We start from the raw sequence: 14,849 nt of genomic DNA on the forward strand, positions 1-14,849 counted from the left end.
TTAAAATTTTTGCGAGTCTAATTATATTATTGTTTTTCTCTGTTTTTTCTCTCTCTAACAAGGACATGTAAAGCATTTTTTGATGTAATTTTTAATGTGTACTAAATATAATATTATATTAAAAAAAAACTGTATTATATATTACTAAATTTTTCAAAATTTATCAATCTGTTTGGTAAATTTTATCACGTTGTTTTGTAAAATGTCTTTTGTATATTTTAAAAAGTCCTTGGTTGCCAAGTTGTCCCAAGTTTGTAGTGAATTTAAGGCTAAAATATAATAAAAAATTCTTTCCGTGTAGGAACTATTGGTGCTTATAACCAACGAAATTGGTTGAGGTAACCAAGAAACTGGTATTCCGATTGGTCACCCAGAAATTAGTTCTCACAACCAATGACCGTAGCTAGTTTAACCAAGTTCTTGGTGAATTCGGTAGAAACCAAGTACTATTGGTTGCTTTAACTACGGCAGTCTAACCACGTGCCGTTGTTATATGTAACCAAGAAATTCGGCTGACGCATATATAACCGAGGCACGTGGTTGAGCTGACCATTTTCTTCAAGATTTTCTTGGTTATCTCAACCAAGTCTTTTTTTCCGTGAGCTATAAGGAAAATTTAAACTATAACAAATATTTACATCCCCACTAAAGGATCTAATCATATCTCTTTCTTCGACCTTTTATAAGGTATTGAACGCTTGTTGAAACAGTTTTGTATTTAGAACCGAACAATACGTGAGACAGAACAGTTATAAAGAAGAGAGAAAAGTGAGCATTGAAATATTACATTTTAACAATATTTAACATACAGAGCAATTATTGTGACAAAATTTACACGGAAAATCATAAGAAGAATTAAGAGAGCAGTTATTTTGTGAATATAATATAGATAAATATAATACAATATGGGAGATGTTCAAAGCACAAACTCAACAGATATAAATGATCAAGCTATCAACACAACAAATGTAAAAGATCGATATGTAACGCCTAAGGAAACGATACATTTGGACCTCTCAACGACACGCGATGGCATGCGTAAAAAGCAGTAAGTACACACTCAGAAGCTTTAGATTAAAAGACTGATGTAATAGACAGAGAAATAGTGATCATCGGTAGCTAATTCACACACAATTTTGCGTTTCTAATCATATTATTATTTGTTTTAGTTATTTTTAACCGAACATAATGGATTTTTTGTTTTTGCACATATGAATTTTTTTAGGCATATACACACACGCATATCATATATCATATATTTTACACTAAGAACGTTGACTTCTTACTCGTTTCTAAATTGTCATAAATTTCCTAAATCGTTTCGCGTGCCTATAATCAAAATGTTCATAATGGGACAACTGCAGTTGTCTTATTATAAAACAATTATTATTATAGAACGGTTATTTTGACGAAAAACGATGTCATTCGGATATGTTTTCCAAAAGATTCATGATTCATGCTCAGAATGAAATTTTCTTATTTGTGAAACCATTTTTTATATTCTATTTTTCATATTCCTTATTTACAATCTTGTTTCAATCTCAATTATCAATTCTAATAAAGATTATCAGATATATAGCTTCTGTTTATATAATCGTATAAGAAAAATAAAAGATTTCGAGAAACGATAAACGAGGCGTCGCACCAATGTTGAACACCGAAATGTCAAGGATATTATTGTTACCAAACGTAAACAAGTATAGTTAATAAATTGCCGCATTAAGCGAAATGCGAGGAAATTTTTAAATCGAGGAACGTACTCTTGTGTGATATGAAAGAGGTCAGTCGGCAGATGAAAAGAGAAAGATTTTCCAGCGCATCGTTGTCGCACGAGTCTGTTCGGCGTTGCGAAACGCCATTTCTCGGCGTAACGCACCGCACGCCAGGCTTAATTGCCGTCGCGAAATAACTCCCATGAGACGTCATTGTTATTATGAAGCTTGCTCGTCGCGTTCGCACCAAGCAGCCGAACGCCTGCCTATAGAACCCCGCGTCACCTCGCTTTAACGACTTTGCGCGCAGATCCCACGACACGGACCGCCGAAATTCGTCTACCCGATGATTCGCTAAAGTGAATTTTTATGGGATATCTCGTGAATGCCTCGTGAAACATTAAATTCGGGCTAATCTCGCTAGCGTCTCGTATCCGCGATAAAACCGTCTCGACGTACAATCAACGCCTCTTTTCTTTACATCAACGTCGCGCGCGCCGACAATCTAGATCTGGAGAACGCAATTAGCACGTTTAGCACCGGCGATAATTCCGCAGTTTCGTTCGCAGAATCTACGCTAATGGTTTAACGCGGCCACGCGAAAAGACTCCAAACGAAATCGGCGCGCCAGCTCCGCGTGTAGCATAAAATTTTATAACGGTCACATCGAAAAAATTGTATTTCAAAGGTTTTCGTAGAAAACGTTTCAATTTCTATCCGAATTATATATAGCTTTGCATTAACGTGACAATGATATCTTATTTTAAAAAAAGAATCTTTTTCTTTAAACGTTATATAGAATTTTTGTTAAAAAATGTAGTACGGAAAATCAAGTGACGCATTTTTTCTGAAAGTGCGATATTTCAATGTTTGCAGAGTGGAAAGCTCAGCGCTGCAGTTGGTGTGCCCGCTGGATTCTCGCCCGGTGCAGCTAATCTTCCGAGGATTGCAGGTGGTCAAGGAGAAGCGAGTGCTCCTTCGAGATGTTTCGGGAGTCGTCAAGCCAGGCGAATTATTGGCCGTTATGGGCCCTTCAGGTACGAAACAGTGTTGTACATTATTCGAATAAATTTTTATTCGATTACGAATAACGAATAATTTTTTTATTTGTTATTCCTTATTTGTTGATAGAATTATTCATCATAAAAATTATTCGTTATTTTTTATTTGAAATCAAAACAAAATATATAAAGAATTTTGTTAACAAATGATAATATTTCGTGAACGTAAAGTTATAATTTATTAATTAGTATTTTTAATGTCAAATAAATAATTAAAACTAAAGAAATTAAATAAATTTACAATCAATAAAATGAAAATTTAATTTGATAAAAACCTGTGTCCTTAGTTTTAATTAATAAAATAAAAAACAACAAAAACTAATTTTATTTATAAATAGAAAAAGAGAAATTTAATGAAAAAAGTACATAATTAACTTTAGTTCCCCAAAAGTGTAGATTTCAGAATGTTTTTCTTTTAGTTGGTTTAAAAAAAATTACTTAAAAGTAATTATTATCAAAGTTTTTTTTTATTTGATACATTTTTATTTTAAAATGCTTTCAGAAGCACACGTTTTTCAAACATACTGTCTGATAATCGATGATATTTGGCTGTATGAATCATCGTAGCAAATGAAAATAATCTCTCCACCGGAGCCGAAGAAGGAATGAATGTATTGTATTTTATAAAAACTTTATTGTAGGATATTTTTCTAGATAAGATACCTGAGAGTCTGGAGCTCTTATAGATAATAAAAGATCTAGAAACAAAAACGAAAATATTTGCTTTATGATCCTTATTTTCGTTTCTGTTTCTATATCTTTCATTATCTAGGAGATCCACAGATATCTCTCAGATATCTTTTATCTAGAAAAATATCCTACAATAAAAAAAGTTTTTATAAAATACAATACATTCCTTCCTTCTTCGGCTTCGGTGGAGAGATTATTTTCATTTGCTACGATGACTAATACAGCTAAATATCATAGATTATCAGACAGTATGTTTGAAAAACGTGTGCTTCTGAAAACATTTTTTAATAAAAATGCATTAAATAAAAAATAAACTTTGAGATAATAATTACTTTTAAGGTGATTTTTTTTAAACCAACTAAAAGAAAAACATTCTGAAATCTATTGATCAACCATCAACTATCTAGTTGATTATGTACTTTTTTTATTAAATTTTTCTTTTTCTATTTATAAATAAGATTAGTTTTTGTTGTTTTTATTTTATTAATTAAACTTAATGACACAGGTTTTTATTAAATTAAATTTTTATTTTATTAATTGTAAATTTATTTAATTTCTTTGTTTTAATTTATTTAATGTTAAAAATAGTAATTAATAAATTAACTAATAAATTAACTAATCAATAAATTATATTACAACTTTACATTCACGAGTGAGGACTTTAATTTTTACTCAGTGCATCATTTTTCGTTATCGATTTTTTTTATTCGTTACATTTTTCGAATAAAAATGATGAATTACGAATAAATTATTCGTGATTATTTTATTCGAATAACGAATAATCGAATTATTCGTTATTCACGAATAACGAATACATTTATTTTATTCGTTATTTTTTATTCGTTCGTCAGAATAAATTTTGTCCAAAACAGTACGAAACTATGTTTATTGTATCAATCGAGCTTTCGCGCCAGCTCTCGTAATACTCGCGAGACCGATCGCATTTGATAAAGCAATACATATCCCAGATAATTATTTTTTCAGAGATAAACAATAAAATATTTAATTCAGAATTATATTTTAAAATATTAAATTATCCGATGAACGCAACAAATTCTTGTATTTGTTCCAGTAAGAGCCTAAATGTATGAAATTTAATTTAAATTAACAGAGAGAACGTTTACCTAATTCTAACATATCGGTTAACAAAACATTTTCAAAAATAATCGCGTAAAGTTACGTATATGTGCGTTGCATCGGTTAAAACACTCTAATGGCAAAAAACGTACAGCTTCACGTTTATTCTGTAGGACCATTACATTTCTGTAATGATCCTACTTTTTCGTCTCGTCCCGTCCCGCCGATGACCCGACGTAATTGCGCGGCTTCTCGAATACTCTTTCACATTATTTCTGCTTGCGAATCTTAATCGCACGGTGTTGCGTGGACGTCGCGCGGAGAATTAAGTCTGCGTTTCTATCTTTAACCGCTTTTATGCGCGCGACAGCGAAATATACACCGCGGCCCGGCAATTTCGTCCGGCTGGAATATTTATCGATGCACGCGGGGCGAGGAAGTCCGTTCGCGGTCGTTTCCGACGCATCGCGCGCCACATGCAGAAGCAGAAATTCACCGATCCCAATTAAGTCGGCGTTAAATTCTGATGTTGTCCTTTTAATGCAGAAGAACAAAATTGCATTTTTAAGATACGAGATATTAAAGGCGGGACTCGCGATACTCACAATTTTCAGTAGCGTTTTTACGAGCGGAGAAGCATTCTTCGAATGCGCAAAACGCATTTATAATATTACGACAAGCACAACTTTTCATTCAAATACCTTAAAATCGTGCAACGTACAATGTACCGTTTGTTTTAACGATTCCGTAATTATTTGTCTCAAGCATTTAAAGTCTAAAGATATTTTTATAAGTCCGCTGTTTCATCGACCTGGATCGAAATGTCTGGCTCGAGCGTGCGCGAGAGTTCGAGTATTTGAAGATCGCGCGCCTAAGAATTTATTTTCTACTTTACAAATACGAGGAATGTTAATGGTTCAGAATCTAACATTTTAACTTGAAGATTCAAAGAGCTAAAAGATTTAGATGGTATTTTAAGAATTTCGAAATGTCGACGCGCGCATGAACGAAATCCACCCTTTCTCTCTAGCGAAGATAAATAAGTACAAAATTGTAAATTCTCAAATTAACGAAGAGAGAATACTACTTCACCGATAACTTATATACGGTGTTACATAATGGTTTTCGCACGTGTAAGGGACATCTAACACGACGCGATGTGCGAAAGATATATTCACTGAAATATATATAACGAGTTTACACGACAGCGCACACGAAGGTGCTAAATTTTTGTTTGGCATATTTGTTACGCAGGCTGTGGTAAAACAACACTGCTGAACTGTTTGTCCGGCCGTGTTGGCGTGGACGGCGGTGAGATCTGGCTGAACCGCGAGAGGCTCACCAAACGGTGGCGCAGAAGAATCTGCTACGTACAACAGCAGGATATTTTTTTCCCCGATCTCACCTTACGGCAGACACTTGAGGTAGGTCCAGCGCGCGAGGAATATTACACGCGGTAGCAAGGAACTGTAATCCAATTCTGAATAAGCGACACCGCACAGTCATTTCGGTCTATATTAACGTTTCTTGGATATTCTGTCTCTTATAGATATTTAATGATTTATAAACATGTTAAAGATTAAGCTTCGGTGTATTATATATCGATTTAAAATAAATTGAAAAGTCGAATCTTTCTTTGTAAAAAATAACTCGCGAGAGCGAGTTATATACTTTGTATCACTTTTTAATTCAAATGAGATGTTGCACTATATATTATCGCGCTTGTGAAATATTTTGGCGCTTTTTTTATTTACAGAATTGAGCAAATAATATTGTACCAAGTATACTGAACATACAATGTGTACCTTGTATATTTAATAGAATATTTGACTGTGCACGCAGAATGATTCAAAATATGTGTAGATGGCTACTGTGCGCCCCGCTAATTTTTGTATACACATAAATAAATGATGAAGCCAAACCGTCAATGGTATGCCGATCGTAAAACTAACGCAAGGAATGAATATAATTTATTTGTATGCAAAACTTAGAGGAGGGGTATGTCAAGTCTCGACGATTTGTACGCGTGTACTCGCGCGATGAAACAAGCAATGAACAAAACGCGCGCAACGATGGAAACGAGACAGTTGCTGTGGATGCATTTCTGTACCGGTATCCCGAAATAAGAGAACAAAACGCAGAAACGAGCGTAGCGTTTCCTCGTTTTCCACGAAAATTCCCGGCCCCGGGGGCGTGCCGAGGCAGCCACGCGAGCCTTTCGCTCGATATTCATCACGTCCCACGCGCCGAGCAAGCGGGAATTAGGAGGACACCCTGTGTACGCAAAGATCGCGGGGAATGCAAATGCGGGCTAGGAGCCAATGCGCCCCGTTGCACTTGGGGGATTTAAGAGGTCTGGGCGGAAAACGGACGCGGACAGATACGCGCTTTGTCGCTTTAGCCGCTCTAATCGAATAAACATGCCCGCGATACGCACACGCGCGCGCGCGCGTGCACCTGCGCGTCGCGACTCATTGCGAATCGGGAGACAGGGAGTCTCGTAACAAGGTTAACCAAAAGACTATTTTTAATCATGGAAACTTTCTCATATTTACCTTTTTTTTTCTATGTCTTAATATTTTTCCCATTTCGTACCTCGCGGCGTTGGAAGCGTTCTCACCTTCCGTGAAGGAGAGTCTCGACTTTTGAGACAATTACGATTATAAGGTCTTTAACTATAAGAATAATTAACGCCTTAAAATAAGAGATAGAAAAAGTAGGCATATATATATATATATTGATTCCATATTCCAGAATGAGATATTCATTTGAGAGAACACATTTCGTAAATTCAAAACTTAAGGTGGTTCATGCATTTAGGTCAAATGTAGTTAGCCCGAAAAATGTGATATGAAATGAAAGATTAACGTTCCTAGAGTGTGTCTGTAAAATTTCGGATTTTTTAACCGTTTGGTTCCGGAGATATATGTCCGTAAACTTTGCCAATTTAACGCGGGGGGGTAGCCCCTCTTGCAAAAAACGAGGCTAAAGCGCTTATGCTGCAAAAATTACAATACTTCAAAAATAGATAAACGAACCAAAAACTGACGAAACGATGCAATAAACATTTTGCAAGATACTGAACGAAGCCCGAGTTCATTGACCGTACTATATAATAATAAAACGTAATTTTCGATTGACTAAATCGACAACACGGAACTGACAGCTGGACTCGAGCGGCAGCTTGGCAACGCATGTGTCAGCTGATGAGTATAACGCATATCCCAAAACCTTCAACGTTTACCATGTTCTGGACGCTGAATAAAGCAAAGAATGAAACAAAAATATTCGTCCATTTCTAAAAAGAATTTAAAATTAAGTTTGATCAAGATCTGCAATACTGAATAAATACAAGTTTTAATACAATGAGGTTATAACATGTCCAAATAATTTTAACATGCATATTCTATTTATCATAACGTTGCCGCGCTGCTGTTGTACATATATTCACACGGCTCACAACTCTAGTAAAAGATGTGACTTTGGCCCCAATATTTTAATTACGTAGAGGTCGTATAACATTAAAGATGTCATAAATAATAAATCTAATTATATGCTGATTTTTACGGACAAAAATCACACTTATTTATCACTAATAAGAATAATTGCCTATTTGACTTGCAAGTACTGCATGAACCACCTTAACGGTATAACAACAGACGAATATATATACAGATCAAACAAAAGTTTGAAGAATGAGAGATTGCATACAGTTTCAAATTGAAACGCACGAGTTTTATTTGTCTGCCATTAACGCGCAGCCGCACGTTGAGCGTCTAAATAATTTAAATGCAATCAATCGGCCGGGTATTTGGAACAATCCTAATCCACGTCTCATTGAGATAAAACTTTCAATAAAATCTGAATACGTAGGTAGATGGATATTGCTGTTTATCGAGCACTCGAGGCGTCCCTTCAAGCGCTGAAACGTTACAAAAATTGTTTACAGCATGATAATTGAATAATGAAAAAAAAGTATGAGAGATAAGAAAAGTATCACGTGCATGGCGCCTACTCGCGCGCGCGTATACCTACGCGACAGTCGGCACGCGCGTGTCACACGCATGTAGCGATACACGCGGCTCTCGCGACGAACCCGTCGCGTTCGTCTAGCCGCGACCGTTAGCGGGGTACGGCAACCCGCGGTGACGAGGGGGGGAGAGGGTCGTATCTCTTGCGGTGACGTCATAACTCGGTCAGTGAACCGCCGAGAGCTCGCGCGGCGTGCGTCTTACGGTTTCGAAAACATTTGGCGCCGCCTCTATACACGCGCGCATACCGCGCGTGCACACGGCGCGCTGTTTAGAGAGAGGCACGGCCGCGGTGTATAGCTCCTTTCAGCGGGATGACACTTTCTCTCTCCCGGGGGGAAGAAGGAAGCGCGAGGCCTCCTCTCCGGCCTTCTTTCCTAAGCCGCTTCCTCTCCCTTTCCGCGCGCGGTGGTCTCGCTTCTGTTGTCTATCGCGAGTGAGACAGGTTTTGTATCTAAAAAACGGCGAACGAACTCGAATTTTAGGGCTGGTTGCATTTTGGGGACCACGGGGTTGACTTTGCAGCAAGACTGTATAAGTCTTTGTCTCATCGCGGATCGACTGGACCTCTTCTTTCGATCGAGTTGTTTGATACATAAACAGAAGCGGTAAAAAATAATTGCGTGAAAATCATCTCACGTAATGTACATGTTTAGAAGCATCACCCCACATATTTCTAAATCACGCTTGTAATTAGTATCACGCAAGTTAAATGTTTAGATTAGCATAAAGATGTTTCATGATAAGTGCATTTAACGAGACTTTTTTTTATTATACGAAGCAATTTTTTTCTATGGATGCGTTATAGGCCGGTATTTCGGTTTATAGTCCGTTCTTGTTTCAAGATTGTCTTAAGTAATGTCTCGAGGTGCTAATACGGCTAAATTGTGATTGATTTATGACATCTTATATATAAGTTTATACTTAAGAGACGGTCTTCAATACAAGAACCGACTATGAATACCGTCCAGAATCTTATTTTCGTGTATCTTTTTCAGTCCGTGTGTTTTTTCAAAAATTTTCTGAATTTTGACAAAATTCTAAAGTGATTTTATATACCGTGCCAACACACAATATAATTTGAATATCATTCAAATAACCCAGAAAGAAAAAGATTGTCCGAAATTTGTGTGTGAGCAAGAAATGAGAAAATCGGTGCCGTCCGCGGCGGCTGCATTCTTAAAGCCTCGGCTCGTCAAATGGCCCTTTCGTTCCCAAGACAGGAATGTAAACTGTTAGAGGGAACAGAAGAAAGAGGTTCACTTTTCCGCCGTCCGGTTCCACAGCCGGGTATCGTCGTTATCTTTATTTAGACATAACTGTGTTCCCGCAGCGAGTACAATATCATCGGCCGCACTTTCTCTCTCCGCATAACGGGCCCCCTCTTGTGTAACGGCACGAGGAGAATGAACGTTGAGAAACGGCATACGCGTCGTCGTCTCGGCCGGTCTCTGTATATCCGTACGCGTAGCCGCTCTGTTGATTGTGATATAAAGGGCGATTCATAACATCATCGCGCATCAAGCCGCGCGATAATAACATATATTCTTGGACGCGTGCGAAATCGACGCGTTTGCGTCGCGGAAAGTTTCATCGGGACGCCTCCTTACCCCAAATGTTTTAGCGTCTCCCTATACGCAGCTTTATGTCCTCATAACTAACGTATTGAATTAAAATCTTATATTGAAGGAATATCACGTAAAAGTAAATAAAAAAGATCAAGCTCTATTATCCTCGCTTTATTGCGAAAATATATAATCGATGGATGGAGATTGCTAGAGTTTCAAATTTTTGTAATAAATTGTAAGTGCGACACACATGGAACATATACCGAATAATATCTATCTACCTACGTGTGTATAACGGTACACGGTGCACAGTCATTTATTCGATGACATCGTGCTGATACTTAAGGATATGACAGGGTTCGGTTAAAAGGAATACGATTAATCGCCGTGAAAGAACTTGAATTGAATCAACCTAATTTCGAAAAGATTGAAACAAATTTATATTGAAGATAAATTATCGATTTATTCAGATATTTATTGCGAGATTATTATTAATTTAATTTATAGCAAGACGAAAAAAGGTTATTGCAGCAGGCACCGTTAATGCTTTTCGGGTTGAATATTTTAAAGTCGAATTAAAATTCGTTTGTTATGAATGATTTAAAACATCTTATATATAATCCATATATCCGTTGGACTAAAGTGTATGTTTTGTTTTTAATCTTGTGCTGAACCCTAAGTAAGGTAAAGGTGCCAATACCCGGACATGTACCTATATCTGGACACCTTTATTATTTATAAGTATAACGCGAATTAAAATCAAAGATAAAAGTATATCTTTTTTTGTAGTTTGAAACTTCAGTTATAATATCCGAACGTTTATTTCCATAAATTTATATTTTTTTAAAGGTATCCAGACACAGGTACATGTCCAGGTATTGGTGCATTTACCTACTCTTATAAGTGTCCGGGTATTGGTACCTTTACCCTACCCATCGAACGTTTGAAGATGTCAAGTCGTCGGACACACTGCTCCGCTAATTTACGCGGTTTCGCAATCGACGCGTCATCCGTAATTGACTTAACGATCAGCTCATGACGGGCGCGCGCCCCCGGCGCGGCGTGGCGCGGCGCGTTTAGAGCCGGCCGGGGTAATAATAGTTACAAAGTGGCCTGGATATATTACGAAACGGAAATGCATCCACCAGCGCCGCGCGCGATGCACCGCGCTGAGGCGCGGCGCGCGGTTTTGTTTACGTTGCTGTTTTAATGCGCGCGTTTACGCGGCCCGTCGGAGCGCGTAAACCAGCGTAAACCCGATCGGGCGGCTGCTGATGGCGGCGCTAATAAAACCGATCGGCGTTTACGCGCGCTCTCTCGCGCGACCGCGCGTCACGACCGCCGACACGTTTGCATCGTATCGCACAATTTTGCAGTACCAGGCGAGGCTGAGGCTTCCGGACACACTCTCACACTCCCAGAAGATGCAGTGCGTGGACCACATCATCGAGGTCCTCGACCTCGCGGGCTGCCAAGACACCAGTGAGTATACGGAACGGCGCGCGCCGTAAAGCCGAAGGATCGATGTCGGGCGCGCGACGTTTTTAGACCCGCGCGGCCAACGCGATTTCGAATCGCGAGCCGAAGATTCCACGGATCGTAATTCGCTCGATTTCTCCGGGCCGCGATCGTAAAGTCGCCGTTTGCGCGTTTACGCGTACATCCGCGATGTAAACAACGGTGGCTCTCGCGAGCTCTGCGCGACGTTAGAAGACGTCGTTACTCCACGATCTAACAGCACGCTCGACCGAGTTACAACGCGTCGTTCTGGATAAATTCAAGTTAATGCGATTTTCGAGAATTTACATGAATTCTCATGAACCTCTTTGACTGCCGTGTCACCCATATCCGGGTAACGCGTGAGTTTCCGTAAAGGCCCCGTTACTCATTTGTATATATAGGTGACTGTTTTATTCACCTGATTAGGAATGATTTTATTAAATATTTATGAAGACATTAAAAGAAAAACATAAAAATATTGTGAAAATAATACACTAGATTTATTAAAATCGGAATTATTTATTTTTCTATTTTTCCGCTTATCTATCTGTTTCAACCAAAAGAGATGTATTATTTTGATTTATGACTGACAATTTTATTTTTTTCCATCTGAAATTATATTATTAAATATTTAATGATGCAAAAATAATACAATGTATAATATATTTTTATTTATTTATTTATATTTGTTTACTTTTTTTTGTATGGTTTACTTTGCAATCTGAGTGAGTCTGCATATTTTATAAAGAATCTTCTCAAGTTTTTCGATCTCTCAGAGCCAATGCTGAAATCAGGTTGGCAGTTAAAATATTAAAAGAAAACTACTACACCACGTGTATACACGTGGAATGTGACGAGTTATCACTTTTACTCCGTTGTTTTATACTCGATGTTTAAAAAATAGATTCCAAGTCGAATGTAAATATTCTAAAATAATCTAAAATCGAAGATGAAAATTGAGCTATTCGGATCACTTCAGGTTATACGCGCTATAAAATTTGATACACGGCTTTCGCACTACAACTAACAATAATTATCATTAGCCCTTCGTTTTTTCGATGTTATAGCACTGATTATAGCGTAGATCGTGGTGAATCGGCGTTTGTGTGTGATGTTAATCCGCGACCGGCTCTTACCGTTATCGTCACCATGACTATCCGTCTTGATTTAGCATTTTGATTGACAATTTCCGCGATCGCGAATATCGAACCGTTGCGCGAGCGTCAAGCGGCATGGGTTAACGAAATATGCACGTAGGAAAAACGAGCCAAGTAATATACAGGCTGACCTACATGCACGTTTCGCACTCCGCGTCGTGAGATTCTCAGAATGATGATTCTCAGATGATCATCCTCGTTAACGAGAAAATTGGACGGGACATCGTTTCTCAAAATAATATAGATCTTTCGTTAACTAGATTACATTGGATCAGACATCGCTTTTCAACGTTTAGCTAGATGCTTCGGCAATTAAGGGGTTAAATGAAGAAACGTTCTTAATCATAAGAAAAATAAGATGGTTTCAAATTATAATTTACAGATGTCATTTTTACATTCAAATTGTTCATTGATTGTGAGACGTGTGCTTTGTTAATTTTGCCAAAGACCAGGCTGCGGTTTGATCTCGGAGTCTCATCCGACGTAGACGCAAATTCGCGGCGCGATCCCGCGTCACCTCGCACAGCCCATATCGAAAACGTCGAACGTATAGCGGAAGCGCGATGACATTTTCCGGAATACAAACGAGGGAAAGTACGGACGCGTATCTTTATACCGAGCCGCGGAACGCTGGGCTCATTCCCGGTCGGTTATTGATAAACGGTTTCCTCGATCGTTAACCCCCGAGCTCCTCGAGCGCTGAACGCGACCGCCTCGGCCGCGAGCCGCGAGTGTGACGTAAAATATTATTCCCCGCACACACAATTATACGTTCGTTTCTCTTCCTGTGCCCCGAAGGCGTGAGCGACCGGCCGGCGGTGTGGCGACGACAAAGTTTAATAATTTACCACGCGTCAGAGATCACGCGCCCCGCGTCTCGTTAGTTCCAAGCTGGCGTTGGCAAATCCGAATATCGACACGGGGCACGTCGGAGACGCCAACATCGCCGCGCCGCGAGAGAAAGAGAAAGAGAGAGATCCGATGGGAAAACTATTTATCTTTATTATTCAGCGGGGGATTTTTCATCGATGTCTCTGCTCGTAATTCTGTTATTCGCGACCGCGGACGTAGGTTCGCATGCTAATAAAACGCCTTTGACGCTTTGTTGTCTGAGATCATACGCGCCATATCTTCTGAACCTTTTTAAATGCCTTTTTTTTCCTCCGCCTCGGTGAAATACGCGACATGGTAATTACGATCGCCTACATTTTCAATATCTTTCGTATGACGGGTCTCCGTATCTCGCTGCTCATACAATCGAGTACTATTTTCGAGTATTATTCATCGCGATGTTGGTAACGCAATTGCGTGTAGAAACTAGAAAATGACGCATATCGATGCCACGCGAAAATAACTTGGCATTCGCGTTTATATCCGTACGCTTACACACGTTTCTAAATTTTTTTTGTATAGTAAGTACCATAATCATGTCTGTGTATGTTAATATAAATTAACAATATTGATGTTGTCCAAGGATTTATTTCTATATTTACGAAATGACATCTGTAATTTAACACAAGATATAATTTCTTATGCAGAGAGAAAGAGAGGGAGGGAGACTAATGATATACTTTTTGTATAGTTATTGGAGATTATTCGAAGCGGGGAATTTCCGGTGGCGAAAAGAAGAGGACAAGTATAGCTTGCGAATTACTCACGAATCCATCATTAATGCTACTTGACGTAAGTTTCTCCTACATTTTTTAGCTATAAGATGGATGTATGTTTTAAGTTTTATTATATTTATGATAGTTTTATTTGGTTTAACAGTTACATCATTAATTTTAGAAACATGCATATATACTTACATATCTTTATATTCGTAATATAATACATCCTGTAAATCCTATAAATAATTCATAATCCTAATTCATAATATACGTAATTATCTTTAAATGTTAATTAATCGAAAAAAAATATTATTATATAAAATTTTAAATAATTTATGGAAACAATTTATGCAGAAATTTACCCAGTTTATATACAGATCTAACTATAAAAAACAAATATATAACGTTATATAAATAAAATATTTTTCTCCAACAATCCCCGC

General features: G+C 38.0%; 1 protein-coding gene across 2 annotated transcripts in view; it reads left to right on the forward strand.

The window, feature by feature from the left end:
• E23 (ABC transporter G family member E23) overlaps positions 1 to 14,849 on the forward strand; it is a 136,095-nt gene that overhangs the window by 100,009 nt on the left and 21,237 nt on the right. Inside the window, exons 1-5 of one of the 2 annotated variants that reach the window (XM_077412101.1) lie at positions 629 to 1,048; positions 2,589 to 2,749; positions 5,795 to 5,964; positions 11,516 to 11,621; positions 14,379 to 14,479. In XM_077412101.1, the coding sequence (XP_077268227.1) occupies positions 906 to 1,048; positions 2,589 to 2,749; positions 5,795 to 5,964; positions 11,516 to 11,621; positions 14,379 to 14,479 (681 nt within the window). In that variant the 5' untranslated portion in view covers positions 629 to 905. Of the gene's footprint in view, positions 1 to 628; positions 1,049 to 2,588; positions 2,750 to 5,794; positions 5,965 to 11,515; positions 11,622 to 14,378; positions 14,480 to 14,849 lie in introns of those variants that run through there. The other variant, XM_077412102.1, reaches the window with a different exon arrangement.

Source organism: Temnothorax americanus, unplaced genomic scaffold, assembly GCF_048541705.1.
Source record: "Temnothorax americanus isolate GAGA-0224 unplaced genomic scaffold, ASM4854170v1 Scaffold3, whole genome shotgun sequence".
In the NCBI taxonomy this organism is placed as follows: Eukaryota; Metazoa; Arthropoda; class Insecta; order Hymenoptera; family Formicidae; genus Temnothorax; species Temnothorax americanus.